This window comes from Acipenser ruthenus, chromosome 10, assembly GCF_902713425.1.
Source record: "Acipenser ruthenus chromosome 10, fAciRut3.2 maternal haplotype, whole genome shotgun sequence".
In the NCBI taxonomy this organism is placed as follows: domain Eukaryota; kingdom Metazoa; phylum Chordata; class Actinopteri; order Acipenseriformes; family Acipenseridae; genus Acipenser; species Acipenser ruthenus.
In genome coordinates this window covers 36,717,156-36,743,740 of record NC_081198.1, presented here as the reverse complement: position 1 = coordinate 36,743,740, position 26,585 = coordinate 36,717,156, and the positions used below count along the sequence as shown (strand labels likewise).

General features: G+C 38.1%; 1 protein-coding gene across 34 annotated transcripts in view; it reads right to left on the bottom strand.

Annotated features, from left to right (window-relative positions):
- Positions 1-25,723, bottom strand: part of LOC117410337 (abl interactor 2) — a 56,693-nt gene extending 30,970 nt beyond the window's left edge. For 12 of the 34 annotated variants that reach the window (XM_059032138.1, XM_034016765.3, XM_034016798.3 and 9 more), the window contains exon 1: positions 25,372-25,722. In XM_059032138.1, coding sequence (XP_058888121.1) covers positions 25,372-25,488 — 117 coding nt within the window. In that variant the 5' untranslated portion in view covers positions 25,489-25,722. Of the gene's footprint in view, positions 1-25,371 lie in introns of all 34 variants that reach the window. The other 22 variants (XM_059032140.1, XM_059032139.1, XM_059032141.1 and 19 more) reach the window with 3 other exon arrangements.
- Between the last annotated feature and the right edge of the window lie 862 nt (positions 25,724-26,585).

Sequence of the window (26,585 nt, the reverse complement as noted above, 5' to 3'; positions counted from 1 at the left end):
ACTTAGACACACTGAACCAAATTTGTAAAATAGCACAATCTAGGGGTCGACTCACACAATGAAATCTGAGAGTGTGCATTAAACTCTATTGCTAAAACCTTGCTCCACCTTTAGGAAGCAATACAGAATAGAACAACAAATCAAATGAACGTACTAATTTAAATGTCTGATACAACAGAATTTAGTTTATTGGTCTGGTTACATAATCAAAATGACGTGCCAGAAAAATCAAAGCAAAACCGACAGGAAAAATTAGAGCCAGGTTCAGTTATTTGTGTTGGTTTGCTTTGGATCAATTACAATTGGAACGCGCAGGTTCAATTGTACTGTATATGACAAAACCTTGAAAGTGTAGGGAATAGCTAAACATAGTAGTCAAATAACCCTTAAAACTAGTCAGATAGGTAACATTGTAAAAAAGAATAATTTTATAACAATGTTTTAGGCAAATCCAGTTCCTACAGGAAGCACCAATTCAAGTTTCTGGGCAATAACCAATAACCAATGTTGCATCTCGAGACAGACTGCTATCAAACATTGTCTACTCAAAAGACATGGAGAGTGTGAATATGTAGGCTATTATAAATGTAGAGCTGCTGAAAGAGAGCACCATCTGTTCTCTACAAAAACAAGAATGTTGATGAAACCTACCAAGGGACAATTCAAGTTCCTTTCTCCAGCTATGCTGCTTGTGATATTCATTTCTCACATGGTAGACCAGCAAAACAAATCCCACTAGGATTCAATAGCCCAACTTCAAAGAGAACAAGCACAATTAAATTGCAATCACTGTATCAACTGTAGACTAAAACTGATCGACTATGACTAATAAAATACTAAACCTCTACAGCAGAATTTACAAAAGAATAAATTGAGAAATTTTACTTCAGAGTTCAAGTTCTCAATGCAAGTCTGACAATGCTGGTCAAAGCAAGTCCAGCCTAAAGTGCCAATTTACATATGATGAGAAATAACAGAAAAAAGTATGTATATGAGTTTGCATTCAGTCACACATAAAAAAATAGAACTAAAAACATTATCCCCAAAATGCTTTTTTTTTCAGTTAAACATTCATTCTAAGCAAAGTATTGTACAATGAAACCCTAAATAATTAAATGTTCTACCTTGCTGTAATTCCAACCAAGAGTACTTGCTTTGTGAATCTCAGGCAAATATAAGTGCAAATTATTTAAAACCTTAAACTGCTCACTGCCACAAGGTTATTTATGTTCAAATAATTTGATTAACATAATAACCCTATGCAGAGTGACAAATTAGATTCAGCATTGAAATTCAAGAAGCTGAATTTGGAAGAACACCAGTATATTAAAAGGTGAAAATGAAATCTGTTTCAGGAGGCAGGCATTGTAGCTTGCACTCCAGTGAACAAATCAGGTTCATAATAAGCTACTGTAATGGACAGGAGTGCAACAAAGTGGATTTGATGTTTGCATGTATTTCATTTTTAGAAACACTGAATTCCTAAAGTCTGTTCAACCATTCATTCAGAGAGGTAGTTGACATGAGTTCCCAATCAAAACAACATTACTCACGTGCACCCACATACAGCCATTATGGCATTGCTGCCGAAAGATATGTTTTAGACTCTGATGCAGGTAATATCCCTGAAGCAGGGGTGGAGATCTTTACATTACATCCAAGAATCACAGTAAAATACATGCACACACGGTACAAGTGCCTAGGCTGAAACTGTGGGCAAGCAATTATTCAAATGAATTGGGGGTTTCTTTAGGGGGTAAACTTCAGAAGATACAGAATCACACTCAGGATCACACTCTTTTGGCAGTGGCTCCCAGTCCACAGCTCGCTCATTTCTCCAATTTGAAAGCCTATAGTAGTAGAATTAGAAACAAAATGAGACACGCTTACTTTGAGTGTCAAAAGATTTTCACTGACTGGTATTTTAGCTAGGTCAGCAGTTGTTCTTAAGCTGCATTGTCGTGTGAGGGAACCACATGACCCAGGAGCCCTGCAGTTTTAAATCGCAGCCTGTCCACCAGTAACAGGCAGGGATTCACACCGCCAGCCAGCAATGCTGTCTAGTGAATTGGTTTCTCATTCCAAAACTGTATATTTTACCATTACTTACAGTAATTCTATTATTATTATTTGTTTATTTAGCAGACGCCTTTATCCAAGGCAACTTACAGAGACTAGGGTGTGTGAACTATGCATCAGCTGCAGAGTCACTTACAACTATGTCTCACCCGAAAGACCGAGCACAAGGAGGTTAAGTGACTTGCTCAGGGTCACGCAATGAGTCAGTGGCTGATGTGGAATTTGAACCGGGGACCTCCTGGTTACAAGCCCTTTTCTTTAACCACTGGACCACACAGCCTATATATTTTACACACACAACTTACTGTAACATGTATTTCCTGGCTCCATTTTCCCCCCCTAAAATGTCTGTGGTTTTATATCGTGGATTCTGTAACTGGTGCTGGACATCAAATTTGAAACACATCAGCAACATGCAGAACACCCTTTTTATTGTTTAACTAGTTATGCAAATTGCATTCCCCGACATGTATTTAGCAGTACAGTTGCACAGTATCAAAAGTGAGGACGCTGTGAGGCATGGGCAATTCTGGAGTTTCAGATTCAGATTTCCATCCACAACTTCCCTTAAGGAAACAGAGACAGAAATGATTGAGGAATGGTCACATTTTCCTCCAGAAGAATTCTTCCACTTTGCAGATTTATGTCAAACGATGCGCTTGTTGTAGCTCAACAACCTTTTAATCTCAATGGGGATTCAACAGAAGCAGGTGTTCCAAATCCTGCGCTGGATGGGCAATATGTAGAGTAGTAAAGTTTAGCAGGTCATCTTCCTATACTGTATTTCTAGTGTCGTCAGTATCTCCTCAGCAGTGATTTTAGCTTTGATCAAAAACAAAACGTATAAGATTTAAATCATTGTAGACTGAAAAAAGAAGGGGTGGATGTGGAGGAATCCCAGATCTGGAGATAACCCCGATGACACAAGCAGGCAGACTGTGGGTCTGTGGACAGCTGCTACCAGCACAAGGGAGATGCTGAACAACTTTTGGAGCCATTTACATTTCCGTGTTAGAGGGATCCATCTGAAAGCTAGTCACATTTCTCAGGTGGCAGACTATACATTTTAAATGTCAGCACTGCATAAAAGCAAAGTGCTTTCAGATCTCCGGGGTAATACAACAGCATCATAAATGCATACACACATGCTTGAAAATACCATGGCATCACACACAAAGGTACTTTAAACTTGTACTTTAACTCGGAGTAGCTACAGTATGTTGCATTATGTGTATGTTCAGTTCCACATTACATTTTTCATAAGGCTTCTTAAACCGGTCTGCCAGAATGACAGTTAACAATGAGAGGGTCTGCTCTGTTTTCAGTTGGGTTTATTACTGGCTCAAAAACTGGCAGTCCAGACGCCGGCAGCCATCACAGTACACACAGCACTGTCCATTAGCATGCTTTCAAAAATCCTTCAGGAACACTATTCCATCTCTCCATTAGACAAATTACCCCTTACGATCTGCCCTGATAAGACCCAACCACACACAAAATGTGTGGTTCTTACTAACCTTCCTTAAAAGAACGGACGCACCATGCCTTAGGCATCTGAAAACATGCAGCTTCGATCTCCAATGAAAAGGCTGCTTGTTCTCTACTGATGATACTGCTAAAATGAAGCCCAGTTGCTCATGGTCACTCAGCCATGACCCACAGAGTTATTCATTAGTACCAGCCACCCTCTTTCTCCTCTGGCAACCATTTCATCTCCTCCACTCTCCAAGGACAAACCTCTCTTTCTGGCTCACTAGGTTTTTCACAAGGGCCTAAAGTTCAATAAATAATTAGCACAGCTGGAGACTGTCCTGTCAAGAGTGATATTTATATTCCAGTGCCCACAAACCGAGCATGGGCCTATAGTGGGGAGATGAAAACTGGGAACCAGGAGAGTGGATAAAGGATTTAATTCCTTCTTTGAATGGGTGACTGGTGGTTTTACCTCCTGGCTTCTGCCCAAGCATGGACCTCATTATCAATATACATGATAGTGAATCCACAACAGTATTCCACAATACAATATATTTTGAGAGAGACAGATGAATAGAGAAAGCAAATCAAATTAGGGTTGGCCATGCTTTGGCTCTGGAGCCCTGGAGCCAGCTCCGTGGTCTGGAGATGGGACAGAGCTTGCCAGTTTTCTGAGCTGACCTCCAGAGCCAGAAAGGAGCTGGTGCTGGGGATGCTGGAGCCGGAGCTGGGTCAGTAGAGCGCTCCGGAGCAAGGAGCGGGAGCTGAGGTTCCACTGCAGCGCCATTATTTCCGGCCTTTCACATTTTAAAAAATCCTTCCTAAATTATTCAGTTTAAACACTTGAATGAATAAAATAAATGTAAATTCAGAAGTACTTTAATGTACATAATATTTCTGTTGATATAAGGGGCCATCCAAAATGATCAACTAGAATCATGTTTTCTGGTATCAGCAGCCATTACCTTTTAGGAAAACCAGTACAGGCATACAGAGAGGGTTCCTCATGAATCACGTATAAAAAAGGACAGCGAGTGAAAGATTATAAGTGATTATATTTTGGTAAAAGTGGCATATATAAACAAATAATAATAATAAAAATGCTGAAAATTAGTTGAGCGTTTTATTTCCCACAGCTGCCTGCAGTGTGGACAGCAAGGCAGATCAGAAATGTGCAAGATGCAATTTTATTTGCAATTCTTTGCAAGATACTGCTTAATATCGTGCCATCATTAATTTTGTGTGTGGGTGTTCCAAAGCATATACGTATTTCATATTTCAATGCCCAGCTTATAGAAGTTACATCACAATATGGATTCGGCAAGCTTTGACTTCAGAGCTCCCCACAGCAAATGCAGTGTTCATGGTCCTCAGTGGGTAGCTAAACTCAAATATTAAATTCATGAGTAAAGACAACGACGACTCGGGAATGTCTCCCTCTCACGGATTATTTTTGCATAACCCACTGAGAACCTGTATCCTATCTATCCCTCCAAGCACATTACGGATTTTGTGGCAGTCCATTTTGGAAAATGGCATCTGAGGAGACCTGCACTGCCACATTTCATGCTTTGATGATGACCTTTGATGGTTCCTTTGAAGCATTAACCTTGATCATGAAAAAGTACGGTCATTTGTTGACTTGGTGACCTTTCTTTGAAAGTAACTACTGGTACTATAATCGCAATGCTATTAACATTATAATCCTCATCACAGAGTATGTATGAAATAAGATAAGGATGATGAGAAAGGTGCATCTGACAGAGACTGGGGAAATTACAATACATTAGGGAGTTAACTTTTTACAGTTGAAGGTCACAAATTGCCATTTTTAGCCACAGCTGAAAGGTACTGCAAATCCTGCCCAGTGCTGTATAAACAGATACACCACTCAATGGTATACAGTGTTTAATGAATTATCCAATGCATTTAAATCATCATATTCTTCATTTGGTCACCAAAATGTTTAAAAGTTTGGGAAGTAATCTGTTAGCTGCTGAAGCAGTGGCAATTGTTTTGCCGTCTCTAAAGTCCAAGGCAGAGTGGCGATATTCTCAGGGGTCTTCTGCAATTTGTGTTGTACATGATTTAGTCCTATACCTGTCACAGTTACTCATTCCGCCTTGGTTTACATAGATTAGAATCATGTCAGGAGTGTTTTTAATTCGTTGCTGTACATGATTACCATGGTAACAACATTCCCCCAATCATTCATTTGTCACATGAACACGATATTTAAAACATTTCACTCTGTTTTAAATAATGCAATTACCTAACCAGGACTGATCATTAACAACAAAAACAAAATGAAAAAAAAGGAACTGTTTGACACAGTCTCAACTTACAGTAGAACCCTGGACAGTCCACAACACAACACACCACACACTTCTGTACAATTCCTGTCTCGGACCGTGTCCAGCACGGAACAGATTAGGATGTTCAGCTCAGGACTCGGGTGCTATTATAGAGCTGGGAGGGGAACCTCACAGGGCTCCTGTCTGGACTGTGTGACTATGATCCTTCACCTTTCATGAAATAAAATAATTAATTATACCCAATGGATTGTAACTAATTTCACATCGCTATAAAAACAATGATTCATTTTTGTACAGCAGAATTATGCAATAGATCTTCTGGATGAATGTTGTTTCATAGACCTGTTAGTCCAGGGAATGCTGCTGTACTGTGTATAAATAAAAATCAAAATGCAAAAAAAAAAAAAAGCAGGCTGATGAGTGATACTCTGATGAAAAACTTGGAACGCTGTTCAGGTTAAAACGTTATGAACAGAAAGAAGTGTCCTTGTTTAGTGGTCCCAGGACTCTGCATTTACAATAGGGAGAGCAACAGTGAATAATGGAACAATTAGTTTGTACATTAATTTATTTGTTGAACTAGGTTAATTCAAGGAGCAGCAGTCTTTTGAATCAAACAGAAAAAACAAAATTGCAATGCTTCATGCGCTCTTCAATCCATCTTCATGATGATTTTCTTGTTTCGTAGATACTCTCAAGGTTATTTGTCTACTTCTTAAACTGCAATTACACACTACAGTAAACTTCTTTCACGTGACTATTCTATGAGGACCAAGCTCTCAGTAAATTTCTTTCAATGTTGCAGACCTCCCTTAAGTGCTAGCTCCAAGACCACTTGCTTTTGATTCCACTGGTAAAACAAAGTGTTTTGGTACAAATCGGCACTGGAATGTAGTCTTGCATAAGGTTTTATATCCTGCTGGACTGTTGCCATGTGGAGAACGGGTCACTGCTTACCTCAGGTGCACCTAATCACATTCATCCCAAAGTTGATGTTCTGCATTGCATAGATATAAGCCAAGTGCCAGAAGCATTTCTTGATTTCTGAACAGATGAGGCTGCTGTACTGTCATTGAACATGAACAGTAATCTTTCTGAGCATTGTTTCATAAGTGTGTACCATTTAGGTTACTGTAAAGCTGCAACGTTCAACATTGGAGTGGAGTGGGAGCAGATTCATAAAAGGAACGAAAAGTGAACGCAGTCTGGACTAAACAAAATGTTGTTTGTTCCAAATTCAACATTCAAAATATATACTGTACACTAATCAAATTAAAAGAAGCTTGAATTTTTCCAAAACAGTAATGATTAGAAACAAATGTTGGTATTTACACACTGAAATTAAGATGAATTCATTGTATTATGTGCATAACATAATAAATCAAAAGCTGACCTCCCACAACATTTACTGTACCAACCTGTGGTTTTACAATGTGTCCACAATCTGCACATTAATAGCAAACTGGTACCAGCTACAGTACACGTTTGTGTATCCCTAGATTCCAGCATTTGAACAGCTCTGGCAGTCTGGACTTCAGTCAAAAATCTATGCCACTACCAGATATCATAATAAGCCAGGATTCCAAAACCAACCACAACTTCGAGTTATTATCATAACCCTGGTTCCCTGAAACAGGAATATTATGCCTTTATTAATATGGCTTGCCATAAAACTCAGTCCCTAAGGATCAGGTGGCGACGAGTCGCAGTTACTGTATGTTGTGAATCAGATTTCTAAATTCAGAATGAAAACAGAAAGAGTGCTTGAAAAAAAAGCCTTTGTAATAGCACTACAGAAGCAATACTAAAGCAGCATCGACCTGCTAGCAGAAACGCCTACAAGTTGCTCTGGATTATTTATTTTTATTTTTTTTAACTCTCTGTAGCTATAAAAAAAAAAACACAAAAGCAATAATATACACACACTGTTGGAAATGAAAACGAAACCAGAGAGTCCACAAAATAGTCTTATATTTATGTGTAGTAGATACGATAATATTGCAAAAAATACAATTTTATATACTCCGACTGGAGCGAGTCAGTCTAATAGGATCCCGGGAGGGACTACTACTCGAGAAGCAGGCCTCCCACGGGACACAAGGCCGTGTTGGGACTAACCTAGCACAGACTTAAAAAAAAAAAAAAAACAGAAATACAGCTCGAAAGGTACACTGTCTCAGGAGTAATCGGGTTGGCTGAAAAAAGAAAATGGCGATGATTATAGGGGTTGCTGCTGTCTTATGGTTGTGTGGCGGCGCCTCAGCAGGGCCACCCTGCTCTAGCGAGAATCTTTGGTATAGAGTTTTCAGTTCAGTTTCAGTGTCTTAAAGGGAAACACCCCATTTTGTAATGGTTAATATTCCCTACTTGAAAGGGAACCAATGTTATCATTTGTGGAGCCACTTGACTAACGGTCAAATCTAATGTCTAAATAGGAGTGCAGCCGGTGCAAAATACATCAACAGCTGTCACAATCTATTGAAGAACATGTAAAAAGTCTACTAGCTAATGTCTTAACATGTTCATTGTGTTATTTATATGATATTTAATGTTTGCTCCTCAATTTTTTTTTTTTTTTTTAGTATTCTACTTCATAAGAAACTACGAGAATAACTAATGTACTGCAGTTAATAAGACCCTCAAAATCTAAAGGCAAATTATTTATGAATCATGAGGTAAACACTCAACTTCCTGGGGTTTATATCAAAAAGAATCTTTACTGTATTGTGATGTTTTCAGTTTCGGTTTCAAAATTAAATAGAAGCCAGACAGACAAAGAAAAAAGCAAAATCCACAATGAACAAAACCACTCACCCTGGCTATACTGTAATCATGCAGGATGCAAGAGAGCTATTTAGAGATTATAATGTGTACGTAAAATGTTACATTTGCAAAGGAATGGAAATGTGAGGCAGTAAATTGGTATACTGACTATGAGGAAGGCTTTGGTCGCATCTTCAATGTGCAATTATGGTTATCTTTATGGTTTACTGCACTAAACAGGCAACATGCTTCTCTGCTCTCCAGTGACTATTACTGTGCTTAACACTACACTACAAAAATGTTGTGTCATTTTATCTACTTTGACAACCCAGAATTGAAAACTACAGAACGTATGCTAAACCCAAGTCTACTGTAGCTAGTTTAACAATGCAGTTTTAGCTGATGTCACCATTCAAGCCTTCTTTTGTTTACCTAACACTACAACACAAGGTCAGCAGATATCAGAAGGGACAATCCAGATAAGTGTCTGGGTCATCCTGCTTAAATTTTAACCTGCTGGTGGCTCTCAGGCAGAAGCTGTTAGAATAAATTTAGCAATGTTTTAATTTACGTAAACTCACATGCCTAGAGTAGGTTTAAACAGAAGAACATTCAATAAAAGTATATATATATATATAAAGATTTTTAAACCACTTTTTTTCTCAAAAATGGCCTGCGTCTTAAATTAGAGTACTGCATAGTGATGCGTTTATTAAAAAAAAAAAAAAAAAACAGCAACAAAAGATGTGACTGCCAGAGTACACAAACAGCAGCGTGACTGACTGGCAGTTGAAGGGTTCCATAGTAGTTATCCTGCGGAGCAGGCGCTCTCCTTCTCGATGTAAACAAAAGCAAGCTTTTCGCTCAACTATGGCCGTGCAGTAGCCTCGAACTGGCACTGCTGTGTTCTTAACAGGTATAGGCTCCCCGGGCACGCCCCCAGCCAATCGGGACCAATTTTTCTTCAATGACAAATAACTTACACCCCCATCACAGGATGATTAAAAAAGTAAAAAAAAAAAAAATCACCACGACACATCCACTGCATCCATATGTAAAAATGTTAAGTTTGACATACTGTACAGAAGTCTTGTACACCCCCAGATTCTGATGCTCAAGAACAGTATTCTGCTGTCAAGCACGTCCTTTGCAAGTTCATCAGAACTAATTCTCTAGATGGATGTAAAACCGTACAGCATACTGCAGTTGTGACATACGGACGTGCAACTTTCATCCCCAGCAAGTGCTGAAATTCTAATTTCTGAATCCAATTTGATGGTATATTGCCTGCATTTGAAAGGCTTAGCACGACAAATGGATTGTCATCCTTGTGTATTTCCCAGTAATATTGACAGAGGCACCTCAAACCAAATGGCATTGTGTTAGTTTTCCTCAGAGCAAGAGAAGAAAAGTCCTGCCTGCATATACATTATACCAAGAAACAGGCAAAGTCCTTATTGTTTACGCCAAGCCCTTTGCTACTATAACAGCGTTATTTCGAAGTAGTATTACAAAACATGCATTTTTTAATGGACAGCATACAATGGGTCAACTTGTACTGGCTGACAGATACTGTATCTGTAATTGAGTTTTAATGTACACTAAGTAGCAAGTGTATTTCTTTAATGCAGAAGGGCAAACAAAGACACTGAGAAAGACTGTTGAAAATGTTAGTTAGAAAAAAGTGTTTGTTTTAGTACAAAAGAGGCAAAGTAGAACAGATTACTGTAGATACAGCAATTGACAGAGTTTACTGTCAGTAGTCCGTATTAGTAGTCCTGGGAGTCTGGGACAAACAATTTATTTAAATAGTCAAGTATTCTTTCTTTTATTAGCTGTGGGAAAAAAGTGCAGTAGAAAAGCAGTGAAATCTCAAGAGGCATATTAAACACTGCAACCCACCTAATTACCTTACTCCATCATACAGTTCAGCATAATGCATGTTATTTATTTCAGGCATCATTAGGCCTACAAATAAATAATAAAAAAAAGGTTTTATTTTTGCACAAGTTCTTATAAATGTATAAATTACATTTGATGTACTGGCATTTCAAGCAATGTTTGTTTGAATATTCAAATCTCACAAGCACAGCTTGTAGATAAGCTTTCTAAAGTGCTACAGAAAGACATTTTTAGATTATAGTCTTTCAAACAGTAGAGGAAAAAAAGTGAATTTAGACAGACAGGAAATTATTTGCACATAATTGGTCACTTATATCTGGCTTCCAGTAGCACCCCTAACTGTTTTTCTTCCATATTATGCAACATGCCTACTGATAAACATTTCATGACATGACAAGCACTACATATTACACAACAGCATTGGAGCAATTTCACACAATTGAGTGTCCTCCGATTCCATGACCGAATCGCGGCCTTACATCCAGGATCTCGAGAGTGCATGACAGGAGCGGCTGGCCTCTGGAGGACAAAGGCCAGCCCTGCAAGTGCCACCGTTTAGCTCAACGAGTGTCTGGCCAGTAGAGTGAGCTGTAATGCAGTTAAAGGGGGAAATAGTCCCTGTCGATTTTTCCTCTAGAACCCATAGGAACGCCAGAGCCCCAATGTGGAGTTTCCTGTGGAATCGTCAGTGAAGACCTGCACCATTGCATAGCCAGACTTCTCTAACTCTGTCCACTGTTCAGAAACATTGGATTTACCGTACATGCCGTCACAGAGCAGATCGGCTGAAGACGTTTATTTAACTACAGTGGCATCGTCATATGCATCTCTACAATTGTGGTTTCCTTCTTTTCCAACTACTGGAGGGGCTTCAGATTTTATCAAATTTTGGATTGTGGTTTTGCTGATCCACCGACGCCCAGATGACAAAGTACGTCTGGAAAGGGCACACAATCCTCTGTTGAATGATACAATACCTTAAACAGTGAACTTCCGCAGCCCAGAGGGGTATGTACATGCTTTCTGTGAGTATTAGGAAGTCACTTGGTCAGTAATAACAAGAATATGGTACAGAAGTGTCATTCATTTGAAGATTTACTATTTGCAAGGTACCAACTGATATGATGAATGTTATATCACATCCACAACTAATCTTTTATGTAAGATATACAGTACAATGTAGCTAATCCCGACACAAAATTGGCTTATTTATCAGATAACAGTTACAGACAGTTCTCCAGAACAAGGCTGTACAGTACCACATCATCTCTGGAACTTACAGTACTAAACTATCTCTATTGCACCGTTCCACTTTACTGAACAACATCTGTTTGGGATAGGACTGTGACAGAACAGGACTAGCTCTGACCTTTACTGGCTTTTAGAAAGAAAAACTCTCTCCTATTCACAATATTCTACTTTATTTACTTGTATTCAGAGCACAGTGAATGCTTCTTTAAAATGAACAGAACTGCTGTAAAAGGTTTCCATTTTTATTGCAGCGAACAGCTAGATATGGAGACAAAATTAGGGCGCAGTCCAAAAACAGAAGATTTTGTTCAGCTGCAAGTATTATAAAATCAAGTGCAGCTGGAAAACTGCTTTAACCGGATTAGTAAAATTACTAATATTTTAGAAGCAGGAACTGGCTGTTTACTGTAGGTAGCCAACAGCACTTCATTAAATGGAACCCAGAATGTTCTGTTTTTAATGTACAGAACCTTAAAGGGTTAGACCCAACTACTGTAAATGGGTCACAACAAAATGAGCAATATTGGTTTGGTGGAAGGCAGAATATAATCAAAGCACAAATCTCTCCATCTGCTTTACAATATCCATAAAGGGCAATCTTCAAGAAGTACTGTAGGAATATTACAACTCTTGCAAAAGGATCCATTCAGTATCTGCTCCAACTTACTCACCAGCATTACAGTGGATCCAATCCAAATGCAACGCACCTCTAAATACTTGAAAAAGATCGCTTGAGAAATTTGACCACAATCATATGCAAGTGGGTGCAACTCTTGTTAACATTCAAATCATGTTATATTTGAACAGAGTAGGCAGTGAATGAAACTCACATAACTCAAAACAGAGGATGTTGTATTTGCATCATTCCTCTATGCTGTGCTGCACTGTGTTGTAAAACGGCAAGCTTTTGCTTTTTCAATTAAACAAACTAATGCAAATGTTTAATCTGGATTATGTCCGAAAGACATATGGAAAACACGACTCAAATCTCAGTCTATCATAACATTCCTACAATACCTGATGTATGCAGTCGACTTGAAGGCAAAAGGACACACACATTACAGATGAATGGTAGGTTTAACATCCAAATGCAACCGCCGCTATGATGGAATGGCATATAACATCCTCATCATGACTATATTTGTGTCCGATTATCCCGGGTATGCAGGGCCATTATTCATCAAAGAGACACTTGTCACTTAGCGACAGGAAGGAGCACTAAACCCTTTAGTAATCTGGACACGGTCAAGGGTGGATCCAGAGAATGTTTGAGACAATTACACAGACAGAATTTTATCCGCCAGTGCTAAACATTCTGCTCTTTAACTGATTCTTCCAACGATCCGACCGCGTTTAAGCATTCTCGTCTTTGATAAAAAAAAAGATAAAATCTGAGAATACTTATATTTTCTTAGTGAATTCAAAACCATCCAAATGAATGTTTAAGCAGATGATAGGAGTTGACAATAATAAAATCCACAAAATAATAACAACAACAACAACAACAACAACAACATACAACAAATCAAATGCAATTTGCAAGGAAAATTGTGTGTGTGTGTGGGGGGGGGGGGGGGGGGGGGGGGGGAGGGGGGGGGGGTAATACAAGAAACAAAGTCTTGATCAGATCACAGAATTTTAATTGATTTGCTCTAGCACTCTTGCATTGATTTGCTGCAGCAAGCCTGTAATTAACACTGACTTCTTGTCGACTTTAATTGTTACTCTTATCCAAATCGAGTATTTTAATGTACAGTTTGCAAGACTATTATTAATTGTGACCCAGTTACAGGCATATTTGCCTGTAATATTGCAGTAGAGTTGAAAGATAAGTGCAAGTTTAATGCACTTGGACAAAAGTAGAAACGAATCAGGTTTACTGCGCAATTCAATAATACAGCAGATAATAGTGATAGTTACATCAGGATATGATTAATACAAAATACTACAGGTTAAACACTTGGCAGATTACAGTATTCTGAAGTACAGCATTAAATGCAGTAAAATAGGGGGCAGATAAGAGCAAAATAAAGCACATTTAAATGAAGGGTGATAGTGTCCCAGGATACAAACAGAGGAGTTCTACAGGTGCTGTTTGAAGAGGTGAGTCTTAAGGAGGCGCCGGAATGTGGTCAGGGACTGGGCTGATTTTGGGACAGTATTGCACATTAGCCCAGGGTTTCCCAATCCTGCTCCTGGGTGACCCCTGTGTCTGCTGATTTTCATTCCAACTGAGTTCTCAATTACTTAATTGAACCTTTAATTGAACTATTCATTAGCTTAGACTCAGTTGGAATGAAAACCAGCAGACACAGGGGTCCCCAAGGACCAGGATTGGGAAACCCTGCATTAGCCTACACATTTTTATGAGTCATTGTGCTGTACTTTTCTGAGTAAAGCATTACTTTGAAAATAAATTGGACTTGCCATAGTTTTATTTATTTGTTCACAATCAGTAATGGTACTGCCTTAATCAAGTCTGATTTGTAATGTTTACATATTAATGTATTTAATGTCCCATTGTAAATGTAACATGTGTGACAGTTCCATATGGGTACATCTACTATACTTTGGAGCAAAGGGTTAACATAATTTGTCTAGAAAATGGGTCTGAATTGGCAGGTTTCAAAAGTGCCCAATACCATACTTTAGTACAAAGTTCTGCAAAAAAACAATTTTCCTTCTCCATTCCTGGCAATAGCTTGTTGAGGTGCTCAAGGTGCATCAAAAGAGGTGCACATTGATCCCTGGTGCATATCTAGACAGCCAGCTGAATACCACACATGTGTAACTCTTTGCAGCCTCTATAGCAAATTAAATGTTATGCTCTGTACCAGCGGCAGCATCTCATTTACTCTTCCTTCTCTAATGGGATGGACCGGGGGTGTATTTCAGAGAAGCCACATGTAACCTTCTCTTCTAAACACATTGACACATTCAGCTATTTTAATGCAATATGTCTTTACAGTATTAAACCATTCGCCATCCCACCGAATTGTGACCCCTTTCCATTATAAAACCAAACAAGAAAGGGAGCCTCCTCTTGTCCACAAGCTCAGTGGAATAACAAGGAAGATTTACAGTACATGCAAGTTCACACACATTACAACATTAGCAAAAAATATTGTTAGTTACTGTAGATTACATTCAAGGTAATTTACAGTATGTACTGTATTGCAACAGATATTAAAGTTCTGTAATTAAGGTAGATTGTGTACATGTATTAAATAACAGAATATCATCAACATTTATCAAACTCACACAATTCAGTTCCTCATTCTTCGGTTTATTTTGAAAATGAATACTTAAATTTACTTAACAATAAAACAGTAATGCAACACAGCAAGACAGCACTATAGCATTCGAGAACTCAGCCTAAAGGGTTAAAGGGGTGTCAAAGCATGAGGGGTCAAGGTTGCGTTTCAGATCTGCAACTGAAAGCAAGCACATTCTCTGAACAGGTTTTATTAGGCCGTCTCCCATTGCTGTTTGATGCCTTCTTTATTAAGAAGTCATGTCAGGCAGAACAATGAGAGATTTCTTTCCATCCCCAGTGACTGAGTCCTCCACATTAATCTATTCTTTAGTGTTTGTCATGGTGGAGGGAGAGGGTGGGATGGGACACCAGACCAGGAATTCTGGCATCAAAAGAAAAGTGAATAAATACACAATTATATTTATACTGTACCAACAATAAAAAAATCACAGATTTTAACCCTCGAATATGCCGCCAAGCTATTACAGAAAGGTCCTTGCATCTATAAGAGAAATGTTTTCACTGAAATTAGTGTGTAGGGGCAGTTTGTTGTTATTTTTATTTGTGTTAAAGATTTTTAACAATAAAATAGTACAATAAAAAAAAAAAAAGATTGATCAACATGTTTCAGGGTCTGAATAAAAGTTATATATAAAAAAAAAAGCATGGTGAAACAGTTAATACTCATAAAATTGCCCAGTAATGAGTTTGGGAAACTTTAAAATTTTATAATGATTGTGTGCTTGTAAAGTAACTGCCAGCAAGGAATACTAAAAGTCCAAAGTAAAAGACTATTGCAAGTACTGTACGACGCATGAAGCTTAAATACCACAGCACTTTTTTGCCTCACTGGGTTATCAGTTAAAAAAAAAATTGTGTATAAAATGAAGTGTGTGGTTTTTTTTTTTTTATGACGGCTAACCTTAAATATCCCCCATGTATTCAGAGCATGCACAGATTGGAGACTCACCAACAAAACCTTCCAGCTAGAATATTTAATGTTGACGTCTATTAATAGAGCAAATGTAAGAGTTCCCCCAAAGGCAAAGTGCTGCTTACACTGAAGTGTATTAACCACAACAATGCATTGGACAGTGACCATGCTATGAATACTTAAAGTCATGCAAGTCTTAAGAAAACTGGAAGACCCATTATATTATAATAAATACAATCAATCTTTGGTATGTGCATGTGGAAGCTCTCAGCACAAAGGACTTTACTGGATCTTTACAGAGATTCATTGTTTCTCCCTGTTAGAAGTATGCAGACTGCCCTTTCTAGCACAGGTCTGTCAATTCCCACTTACCACAATTCGCAGCCAAATGTACTATATACAGTAAATATCCATGGACATATGTTTATACTCAACTACACAAAGCATATCACAGAGACTGCGCTTTCCAAAGTACAATCGAACACCAAGATTTCAATAAAGTGTGTGCCCATCCCCTAAAAGAGCTGCTTTCAATTACCAGGGAGCACTTGCCAGCGCAGTGTGGTCCCACACACTGCTGTAGTGTCAGTAGTCAAACTAAATTCTGTGTGCCTTATTAGGAGAGGAGAAAGGGCCTCATTCCATACCAGGCTGTACAGAACACTGTACTGGGAATGCCAAACAGACTGGACCTTTATCCGAAGAAGAACCCGTAATTCCAGCGCTTTGTTCAAATTGTTAAGTCTGTCAAGGTACTAAATACATTACTTATGACAAACAATCATAAAATGAATTTGTAAAGCAAACTTTAAAAGCACTCTCCTTTTAAATTTCCATTGGACAGACAGGCAACTCCTTTCACAATATTCCCCAATTCTCACATTAACTTGTGCTAAAGATTGTCCAAACCAAGTTTCATCACAATTGGATTACGCCATTCTCTATATTGAATAGCTCTAAAGTGTGACATGTACTGTACACTTACAGTAGATACATGCAAAGCCAGTCCCCCTGCAGAAACACAGCATACAGTACAAGAGGTTTTACAGATCTACCTTACATCTCATGCCAACACTTAGCCTCTACTGAAGTTCCAGGTTTGGATTAAATAAAGACAATGCTGTGTATCCCACAGTGCCTCTGGGATAGAGGGGAAAGGACCAGCTCACAGGGATTGGTCCAGATGGAAGCTGATTAAGCCTGTCTGATCTCTCCTGTCTTCCTGTGCATGGGTGTCACTTATCTGCATACTGACAAGCTACTGTAGTAATGAAGGGACACTACTGCATTAGCAAAACAGTGTTCTGCTGCATAAAATTAATGCCAAATAAGGATCAAATCTATAATTCCCCCAAAACAGTGTTTAGGTTGAAAGAAAAACTGTACAGTGTGTTTGTCTGTGTGTGTGCCGGTGTACTGTACATAGACTTTGTAATCCAATACTGGGACAACCTCAACTTCAGTTCTTTCAAAGTATTTTGAGTGGGTGGAAGTCATCTTCAATGTAAAGATATAAAAGATTGACACTAGTCTGCCCAACAAAAGAACAAAACTTACACATACTGTACTGTATTTCTTCTCTGTGACAACCACCTTTCTAATACTCACTTGACAGACCGCCAAATCCACAGCTTGGATTGGTCCTGACTCCAGCTTGACAGGAAAAGCCAGTATCTACTGTACACCCAAGACCTTGTGGTACAGTGGAGGTTAAGAAGTACACGCAAATCTACATCTCATCTGGCCACACTTGTCAGTTATACAGAAATCCTTTCTTCACTCATAAACCAGAGGATCCCCATCACTGCTTAAACCACAGACCAGCCTACGAATTCCTACCCTCAACAGCTTCATTCAAAATGGCGGAGATACAATACCAGCGTGGCGGCTGAGGTGTAATTTCTCCACATATTGGACTTTTTCCAACATATCTATATGCATTCTTTTGTATAAAAAAATCTCATAGTTTATTTAAATTGTAATTGACTTTTTTCCTTTTTAAACAAAGTGATACTGCAGCATCGCATGCAACATTCAAAATGCTCAGCTTGTTATTGGTTGTTAGGTCAGCCTTACATTAAGGAATATTTTCTTAACTACATTTAAAACTGAATGTTTAGCTTCTATTACATTGTTTATCACTTTTGTACTAATTCTTAATTATGTTTTACATTCTCTTTAGTATACATGTTCATTTTCTCTAAACATGAGTTTGCTTGCCTAGAGTATACATAAATCAAACAAGCAATTCTCAATATTAAGAAGCCCTGTTTAACTTTTTTTTTTTTTTTTTTTTTTTTTTTAGAAAATTCTGACTACTTTTTACTTCATCTAGCCCTGGGCGAATACATTTTGTCAGAGCCATTTATATAACACAAAAAAAAGAAAGGAGACACAAAGTAGTTAAGGGACAGCCGAGCAGTTGGTAAAAATCAACTCTGGTTTAGCTAACTTCTTTTACATGGAGGGGCTGCGGCAGATGTCAAGACGAAGCTACAATTGTGCTAATAAACTACATCTGCACAAGCCTGCAACATACTCATTGCAAGACAGAGATTAGAAGTTAGGAGACTTTCACAAACAATCATATTGGTGGCAAATGGTGAGCTGTGCTACAGTAGCTGGAGGAGGCCCTCGCAACCAAAGACAGACAAGCAACACAGCATTTCATTTTAGTCCTGCTCAGGCAGAATAAAATGGGAGAATCCAGTCGATAAGATAGGTATTTTTTGGTTTTGACAGTATTTTTGGTTCCAAAAATACTGTCCCAGGGCTGCAAGATGATTTTAATAAGGCTGCAGCACATACAGAAATATTCTAGACCAAATGCACCTAACAAAGCAATGTTGCTGCCCAATGTATTTACGGTACATGTAGGTGCTTGGGGTCATTTCATACATAACGCTTAAACTACCTTGACGTCAGTTATTTCAATCTTCCTTTTCAATTCACTAACAGTATGTACTATTATACAATGGACATTTCAATGTGTTATATGAGTGGGATGCAGGATGCTAATGCTACTGGGCACCCGCAAGCCAAGAAATCCTCGCGATTCATTTCTCATAGCTTAAAGCTGTTTTTCACCCAATAAAATAGCCTACTGTATGTAGCACAGTATCTGCAATGAGGGATTCATATGTTTGCTGTTCATTAGCAAATGATGCAATTAAGTTCACGGTATTATGCAAATTATCTGACTGATCATTCAAAACTGATTTACAATGTTAGACATTTGGGTAGAAAATTTACTTACGCTACTTATGTGGGCACAACTTTTTTTTTTTTTTTTTTTTTTTTTTTTTTAAATCAGTCAGCCTCAACTTGAATATAATGGGTCTATATTTTCCCGTGGTAACAAAAAACCACACTACAGTAGGTCATATTGTAGGTCATTTAACGCACTGCATGCTATTCTGGGGGCCATTTTTTATTTTTTCACAGCTAAATACAATATTGCATTTTAAATGATCTAAACTGCAGAAGGTCAAACACCCGTATTAAACCGACCATTAAACAGGATCATTAAATTTGTGCCATCTATGGCTCTCCAATATTCTGGATCTCGGATACACTGTAGCTTTCCCACATTCAAAACCAAGTTCAACAAGAGGCTCAAGCGACCCCATTAGCACACAGCAGCGAGGGCTTGTTTAGATGCTGCATTACACTTTAGGAGACAAATGAACAGATATTCAGATAAGCTGGTCTTCATCAGCACAACTCAATATGGATTAGCAGACACCTTTAAGTACTTCAGCTTGATTAACCAACAGTTGTTCTTTATTAAAGGAATATAGACTGCAGCATAAAAAGCAGGCAAGTTTACAGTCAAAGCAAGACAGCAGACATATGTTTCCCTGTGACAAGCAATCATTCCCAGTTGCCGATTTTGGCGCAGAGCAGCAAGTAGTTCTGCATCTAAATTCAGTGTAGAATGGAATAGGAAAAGCCAAAGACATCATCGCTTATGTATGCCTGACCTGCTGAATAGGTAACTATATAAATGCAGTCTAATGCAGTCAGGCACCACATCATCCCATTGTGATCAGGGGTCTCAGAATAGTGCCTGCTTCGTTGCTTTTGGCTATTGCAGCCATACAGGCTCTCTGCCTATTGTACATCTGAATGAAAAACAAAACCATATTATGAAGTACTGCAAGCAGATATCTTCTTGGTGCCATGTGACTATAACAGCCCCCACCCACCCACGCAACATGAATTTGTCAAACCAACTGGCAAAAAGAAGAAATCTTTGAGCAAGTAATGGAACGTTTGAACACAAACCACCGCAGGATGTCTGGAATGTATCCCACATCAACAGAGCCCTGTTTCAGTCAGCCAGCAAGCAAGCCAGCCAGCCAGCCAGCCATCCTCCAATCCCTCCAGTTGGTGCCTCACAATAATAGTGTGTAAAAATTCAAAGCCATGACTTCAACAAAGTAGAGCGCCTCCTACAGGACAAGGAGAGATATCAGCCTAAATAAATAAATAAATAAATAAATAAATAAATAAATAAATAAATAAATAAAATAAAATAAAATAGGTCACAAATGTCAAGTTAAGAATTTAGCAGTGCTCCAGCACTGCCCCTTTTTACCTCCAGATAGGGATGCATATCCCCGGCAACTGGGATATTATGCGTGCGTTTGCAAGTCATCATTATTTTGTTCTTTACTCATTTTGTATTGACTGTGATGGTGTGTCACTATACTTAAAAATAACCAGCTGCCAGGAATTTAAGCAATGTGTCTGGACCCTGCTAACTGTACAGGAACTGCTCTGAATTGATCACACATTTATCTGGGTTACAGGTTAAACTAAAACTTCTTAATTGAGTAGACAAGTGTTTGACTTTTTGGCAGATGATTGACAATGACATCTGGAGAGAAAAAAATGTCAACTGCATGCCTACTGCAAAAGTGCACTTTAAAGTGCATTTTAAACAACATATAGTGCATTCAAAAGTGCACTATTTTAACTTAATGCACAGTGCATTCAAAAGTGCACTATTTTAACTTAATGTACAGAGCATCCAAAAGTTTGAACCTTGTCCAAACACACCTTTAAGTATGTAACTATAGTACACACAAAAGGAGCTTTACAATTACAGATTATAAATTATTTACCTACAGTATTGGGAGTTGTACAAAAAGCTACAATGGGGGAGGAAATGTATTTAACCAGTGCTCTGTAGAACATATGTTAAAAGCTCTTGACACCTGGTAATTTCAAGAACAGCCAAAAAAATTTGCCCCGGGGTGAGAGTACTACAGCAAGTCAGCTGCAGAGCCAGGATGCAAACTCAGGATCTTCAAGCTCATAGCCCTTTATTCCTGGAGATGCTGAAAGAATAAATGAATGCAGGTAACAGAACCCAGACTGAATAGGATTGGCTTTCTTCCTAGTGATGTCAAAAGCCAACTATTGAAGGAAAGAGTGCATTGTCAGAGCCAGGAATGTACTGTATCAACTGTCTTTTTGGCTTGATGATGAAAAAATATAGCAGGAGGAAGGGAGCATAGATACCGACAGGTCACCGGAGGCAAGGACTCCTGCAATATCACCGGAATCAAAAACAGGAAAGCAGCTGCCAACACAACTCCTGAGATATGGAAATTCAAACTCCAGAGCGAGGCGAGCTGAAAGGAGAACTGGGTAATAACAAAAACAAACAAGCAGGCAGTCAAACCATGGCAGCTTGCTAAGCCGGCCCTAAAAAAAAAGGATGCAGTGTATTCTGCTGGTTTCTTCACTATTGCAATATCAAACACTATTCTACTGGATTTACTTTAACAAAGTACTAGAACGACATCCAACATTCTCAAACTTAGAAAAACCCTGAAAATGATTAAATACTGTTCAATAAAGTTCAAGGAGTGCTAACCAATACTTTAAAATCCATTTTCATCTCATTATAATTATGTACTGAGAATCTTTTCCTTTTTTCACATCAATTCATTATGCAAATATTGCGAAAGCAACGCTATAAATACTGTAAACGGCTGCATCCTGGTATCTTTGCTGCAATCAGATTCATCACTCCAGTGATCAGTACCACAAGGGATTATTGTAAGCACCAGGAAGTAGTGGTGTTACAATTCAAACAATAGCCTACATACCTTTATGATATGGTATATCATGTAATTAACGTATTACGACTCATCGATACACTAATTACATGATATGGTATCATAAATATTTGAAGGCTATCATCTGTATCATGATACATGACCAAACGCACAACCTAGCTTATTGTAGTTCACTAAATGGTTCTTGCATTAAGAACAACTGTTTTATAGTTGGCATGATGAATACATACTCTCCCAATCTCATTTAATTTGTGTTTAATAAAATAGTCCATCGTTATTTGATCATTTGATCTTATTGAGCATCATACAAGTAGACAATCAGACCATCACATGTATAGTGATACATACCATATTGCGAAATGTATATCTTGACACTAATATCATTCCATCTCTACTGAGGAGCAATCTTTAGTGTTGTCTTTCTATCTGCACATTACAAATTAAAATGTAAAAGTACAAGTAAGGAACCAAAAGTGCAGAGGAAAAAACAGGGACCAGCAATGAATGGATTTCAAAACTATGGCTGGCACTCCTTTAAAAGCTGGGTAGGATAATATTTGCATTTTACTACTTTGCAAGCAAGCAAAAAAGAAAAAAGCCAAACAGGATCAAATAGGCAGCAAGGTCTAACACTGTAGGCGAATTAGAAATATAGTTCATTATTTGATTATGCACAAAAACCTTGAAGCTGGAGAAACATAAGCCAAATTGATTACGTCCGATATGATGTTTACTAAACAAACTAGTACTGAAAGCAAAATCTTGCATTTTGGCTTTTTTTTCCCATAAATCAATCAATCAATCATCGTACATGCCATGACTCTAATATATGCTTCATAACTCACACCTTCAGTCAAGCCGATTTCTACATCCAGAAACAGCTTCCTGCTGTAGGCAAGCAACATTACTTTGAATCATCATTACTGTTCATCACTTCATCTAACAAAGCATTTCAAGACCTTGGCATTTACAGTGACAGACTTGCAGTACCAAAGAAACCGAGTTAAAAAATGAAACATGTCTGTTTTCAATTTCTAATATATTGGTGTTAGTTTCTTTCTTTTGTTACATTAAATTATTAGTTTTTAACCATAAAGGTTTACAAGCTACTTCACAAAGTAAAGCAGCAAGATACCCAAATCAGTAAATGAACAAACAAAATAATTCCAGTGAATACATTACATACAGGAGACCTATTTCTTGCAACCACTGCACTCGATGAAAGTGCATTATAGATATGCCAAGGCTAGAGTTCAATTCCCAGTTAGGGTTTATTCATCCATCAAGCTTAAGTACTGTACTCTGGTAACAGACTTCTGGATACAAAGCATTGGCCATGAAATCCCACTCGGTTTGAAAACCATTTAGCCACTCCAACCCAGTCATACCCTTAAATGTTTGTCCCGAGCAGCATGAAGCCCAGCCAAACATGAACATGCAACTCCTATGCTGCTTGCAAACATGGAGAGATGCGGGCATATTGCATGTCCAATGGCACTTCTAAAGAATAGGAAAGGCACAGTAGGCTGATGTGTTTCTATAACACACCAATCAATGACTATGCAAGAGAACTAACACTTACATTCTATTCTCACCCTTGGGTGGCACTGGCACCTGAAATCTGTAAATGGTGACCTAATTTATAATAACCAATATCCTATTGACCAGTAGTGCGGGGCAACTATAGTGATACACCTTCAGCCACCCATGAGACCTGCCACTGTACAACTACAGTACATAGTTGAATCAGAATAATCAGTTTCTTATCCACTTGAATAATCACCAAGTGAAAATGGAATTTACATGCAAGACTAGTGTATTTGCTTCCCATGCCATGGAAGTGAAAGACAAGACATATAGCCCGGAATTGATACCCTAAGGCTATGCAATAATTCCCAACAGCATTTTTAAATACAAGACACTGCTCATAATTAATAAGAGTGCTTCTCTGATGTCTTGTGATCCAATGTAGTTTACTGAAGCAAGACCTAATGGGAATTGTATTTAGTCTAGATTTTTTATCCTGTAGCCCCAAGATAAACATTCAAGTAAATCTAAAGAGAAGAAAGGAACATGTACAAAAATAAAATAAAAAATAGCTGTGAACACAACATGACATGACTTGAATATAATAACACTGCCCTGCAACAGGGACCTCATCTACAGTAGTGACCTATGCAGTGAACAGAGACAAATTACACTTGCCACTCTCCTCACTGAATGTGTAGTCACTGCATGGAACAGGAGACTCCCCAATTCATATTTACAGAGAAGCTGTAAAATTAATTGCGGAAGAAATCCCAGAACTACTCAAATGCCTAACGGCATAATTTTAATTAATACAGCATTGCTTCACAATCAAATGCTGGAAATGATCTTCTGCTATTCTGAATACGGTCAAATGTCAAGGTTTGACTAAATGTGATCTTCATTTCCATCTCAATTTGACCGAGGTCTGAAGACTGAGTGCATCGGTAACCTAGATAAATGATTTAAAAGAAAACAAATGCGCATTTCTTTAAAAGGTAAACAGTTATTGTTTAGTTAAGCATTTTTCAAATACCCACGCTTATTAAACGGGTTACCGAATTTGTACATCAATCAGATTAAAATATAATCCACACACCCCTCATAGCAAACCATCACAACCCCACTGAAAAAATAAATAAAAATCAGTCCAAGCAGCAAAAGGGACTGTTAGGTCAAATTCCTACTCTTCATTTTCTCAACGTAAAACTGCTATTTGTAACAAACAACTTTCAAAGAGCATTCGTTAAGTTTTTGAATTATTCTTCCATTTCTACAATGCTAGAGGTAACATTCCCTTTTGCTGCTGCTTGAGCTGTACGGGCTAGAAGAAAAAAAACAAATCCGTTTTTGGCTATTGAAAAAATTGTAACTCCATGAAACACTAAACTGCAGACTGGTAAAATGTATTTACGTTTTGTTAAATCAAAAACTTACAGGTTTGCAGTCAGCCCCACAATATTACCGTTGATGATGCTATAGGATGGAATTAAATCGTTTCCTACTTTCTTGGTTACATATTACAATCCTGTATTCATTAGGTGAAACAAATCATAAACGGAAGATATACAGTACATATTCATAGAATATCTCAAAACACTGCACTTTTGAAATCAAACAGGAATGCAGTATAGCGGCTATCCAGAACCTGCATAGCGTTACTGCCAGTCTAGTAACTGCTGCTGTATCCCGTTTCATCCTCTTGGATGAAAACCGTTTACAACTCTTAATAAGGGTTTTTAACAACTGGTAGATCATTACTGTACCCCGTTACCTTACCTGTATGTAGTTGTTCTCGCAATAATCTGCGACTCTTTCGAGATTGGTGTAACTGTCGAGCAAGGCTCTCCGTCCAGCCGGGATCTCCTCTTCCAACAGCATCTGTAGCTCCGCCATCTTTACATCTTTCCACACACAGCCAAACACAGCACAGGAAGCAGGGATAAACACCACTTCCTCTGCTACCACGGTGAAAAGGTGTTAGGGACCACTCAACGAGTTTAGGGAAGGCTGGCATTAAAAGTGAATAGTATGTGTGCACTTGTATAAGCAGACCACAGTAAACTGAACAGGTGGCGCGATACCCTCTGACCCTTGATATTCAACTAAGAAAGGTGATTCCCGTTTTGTACCAGGGTGCACACCGTAGGGAATGTACATTACAAGCAATTACTTACACTTAAATAGATGACAGACGCTTTTTAATCATTAATTTAAATCAATAAATAAAAACACGGCTGTGTATCACAGTAAAATAATGCTGTCAAAATGATGTACTGTATGTATATTAATCTTCTGAAATGCATATTGGATGTCAAAAGAATTGCATTTCAGAAGATTAATATATATTAATACAAAAACAAAAATGTATTTCAGTAATGTGCACCATTGAAGCAGAATTGTACCAGTCCTTATTAAAGTTAATTAAAATGCATGTTGTGTATTCTCCTTTTTAATTAAGACCGTTTTTATAAATGCAAATGCATGAATGAAACTGCATGTGAAAATTGTAGGTGTTAATCCCATTGGTGGTACTGTAATTGCAATAAAAGTTCTTTCTCGCCTTGTTTTAGCCTTGATTAGCATGAGCAGGCTGTTTATTTATTCCAGTACTGTCTGTAGGCTTAGTATTTTAGGTTCAAATACCTGCTTCACAAGAGGTGTGAGGGGCATGAGATTTGATGAATTTTGCAGCAATATAACAAGAAACACAGGTAAAAAATACTTGATGGATAATGTCCCCCTAGCAGCATAAAAGCCTAAAACCAAAACCAAAACCAAAACTATAGCTGGTAAAAACAATATAAAGAAAAAAATGCACCCTTTTATTTAGCTACTATGTAATTCATATTTATACTTGGATCTCAACTACATACTGTATGAAACAGATGTTGCTCTCTCCTACCTAACATCCAATAATATAAAACATTCAATTGCGTTCAATTTAGAAATATTAAAATAAACTTTGTAAATTAAATCGCAAACATTTTACC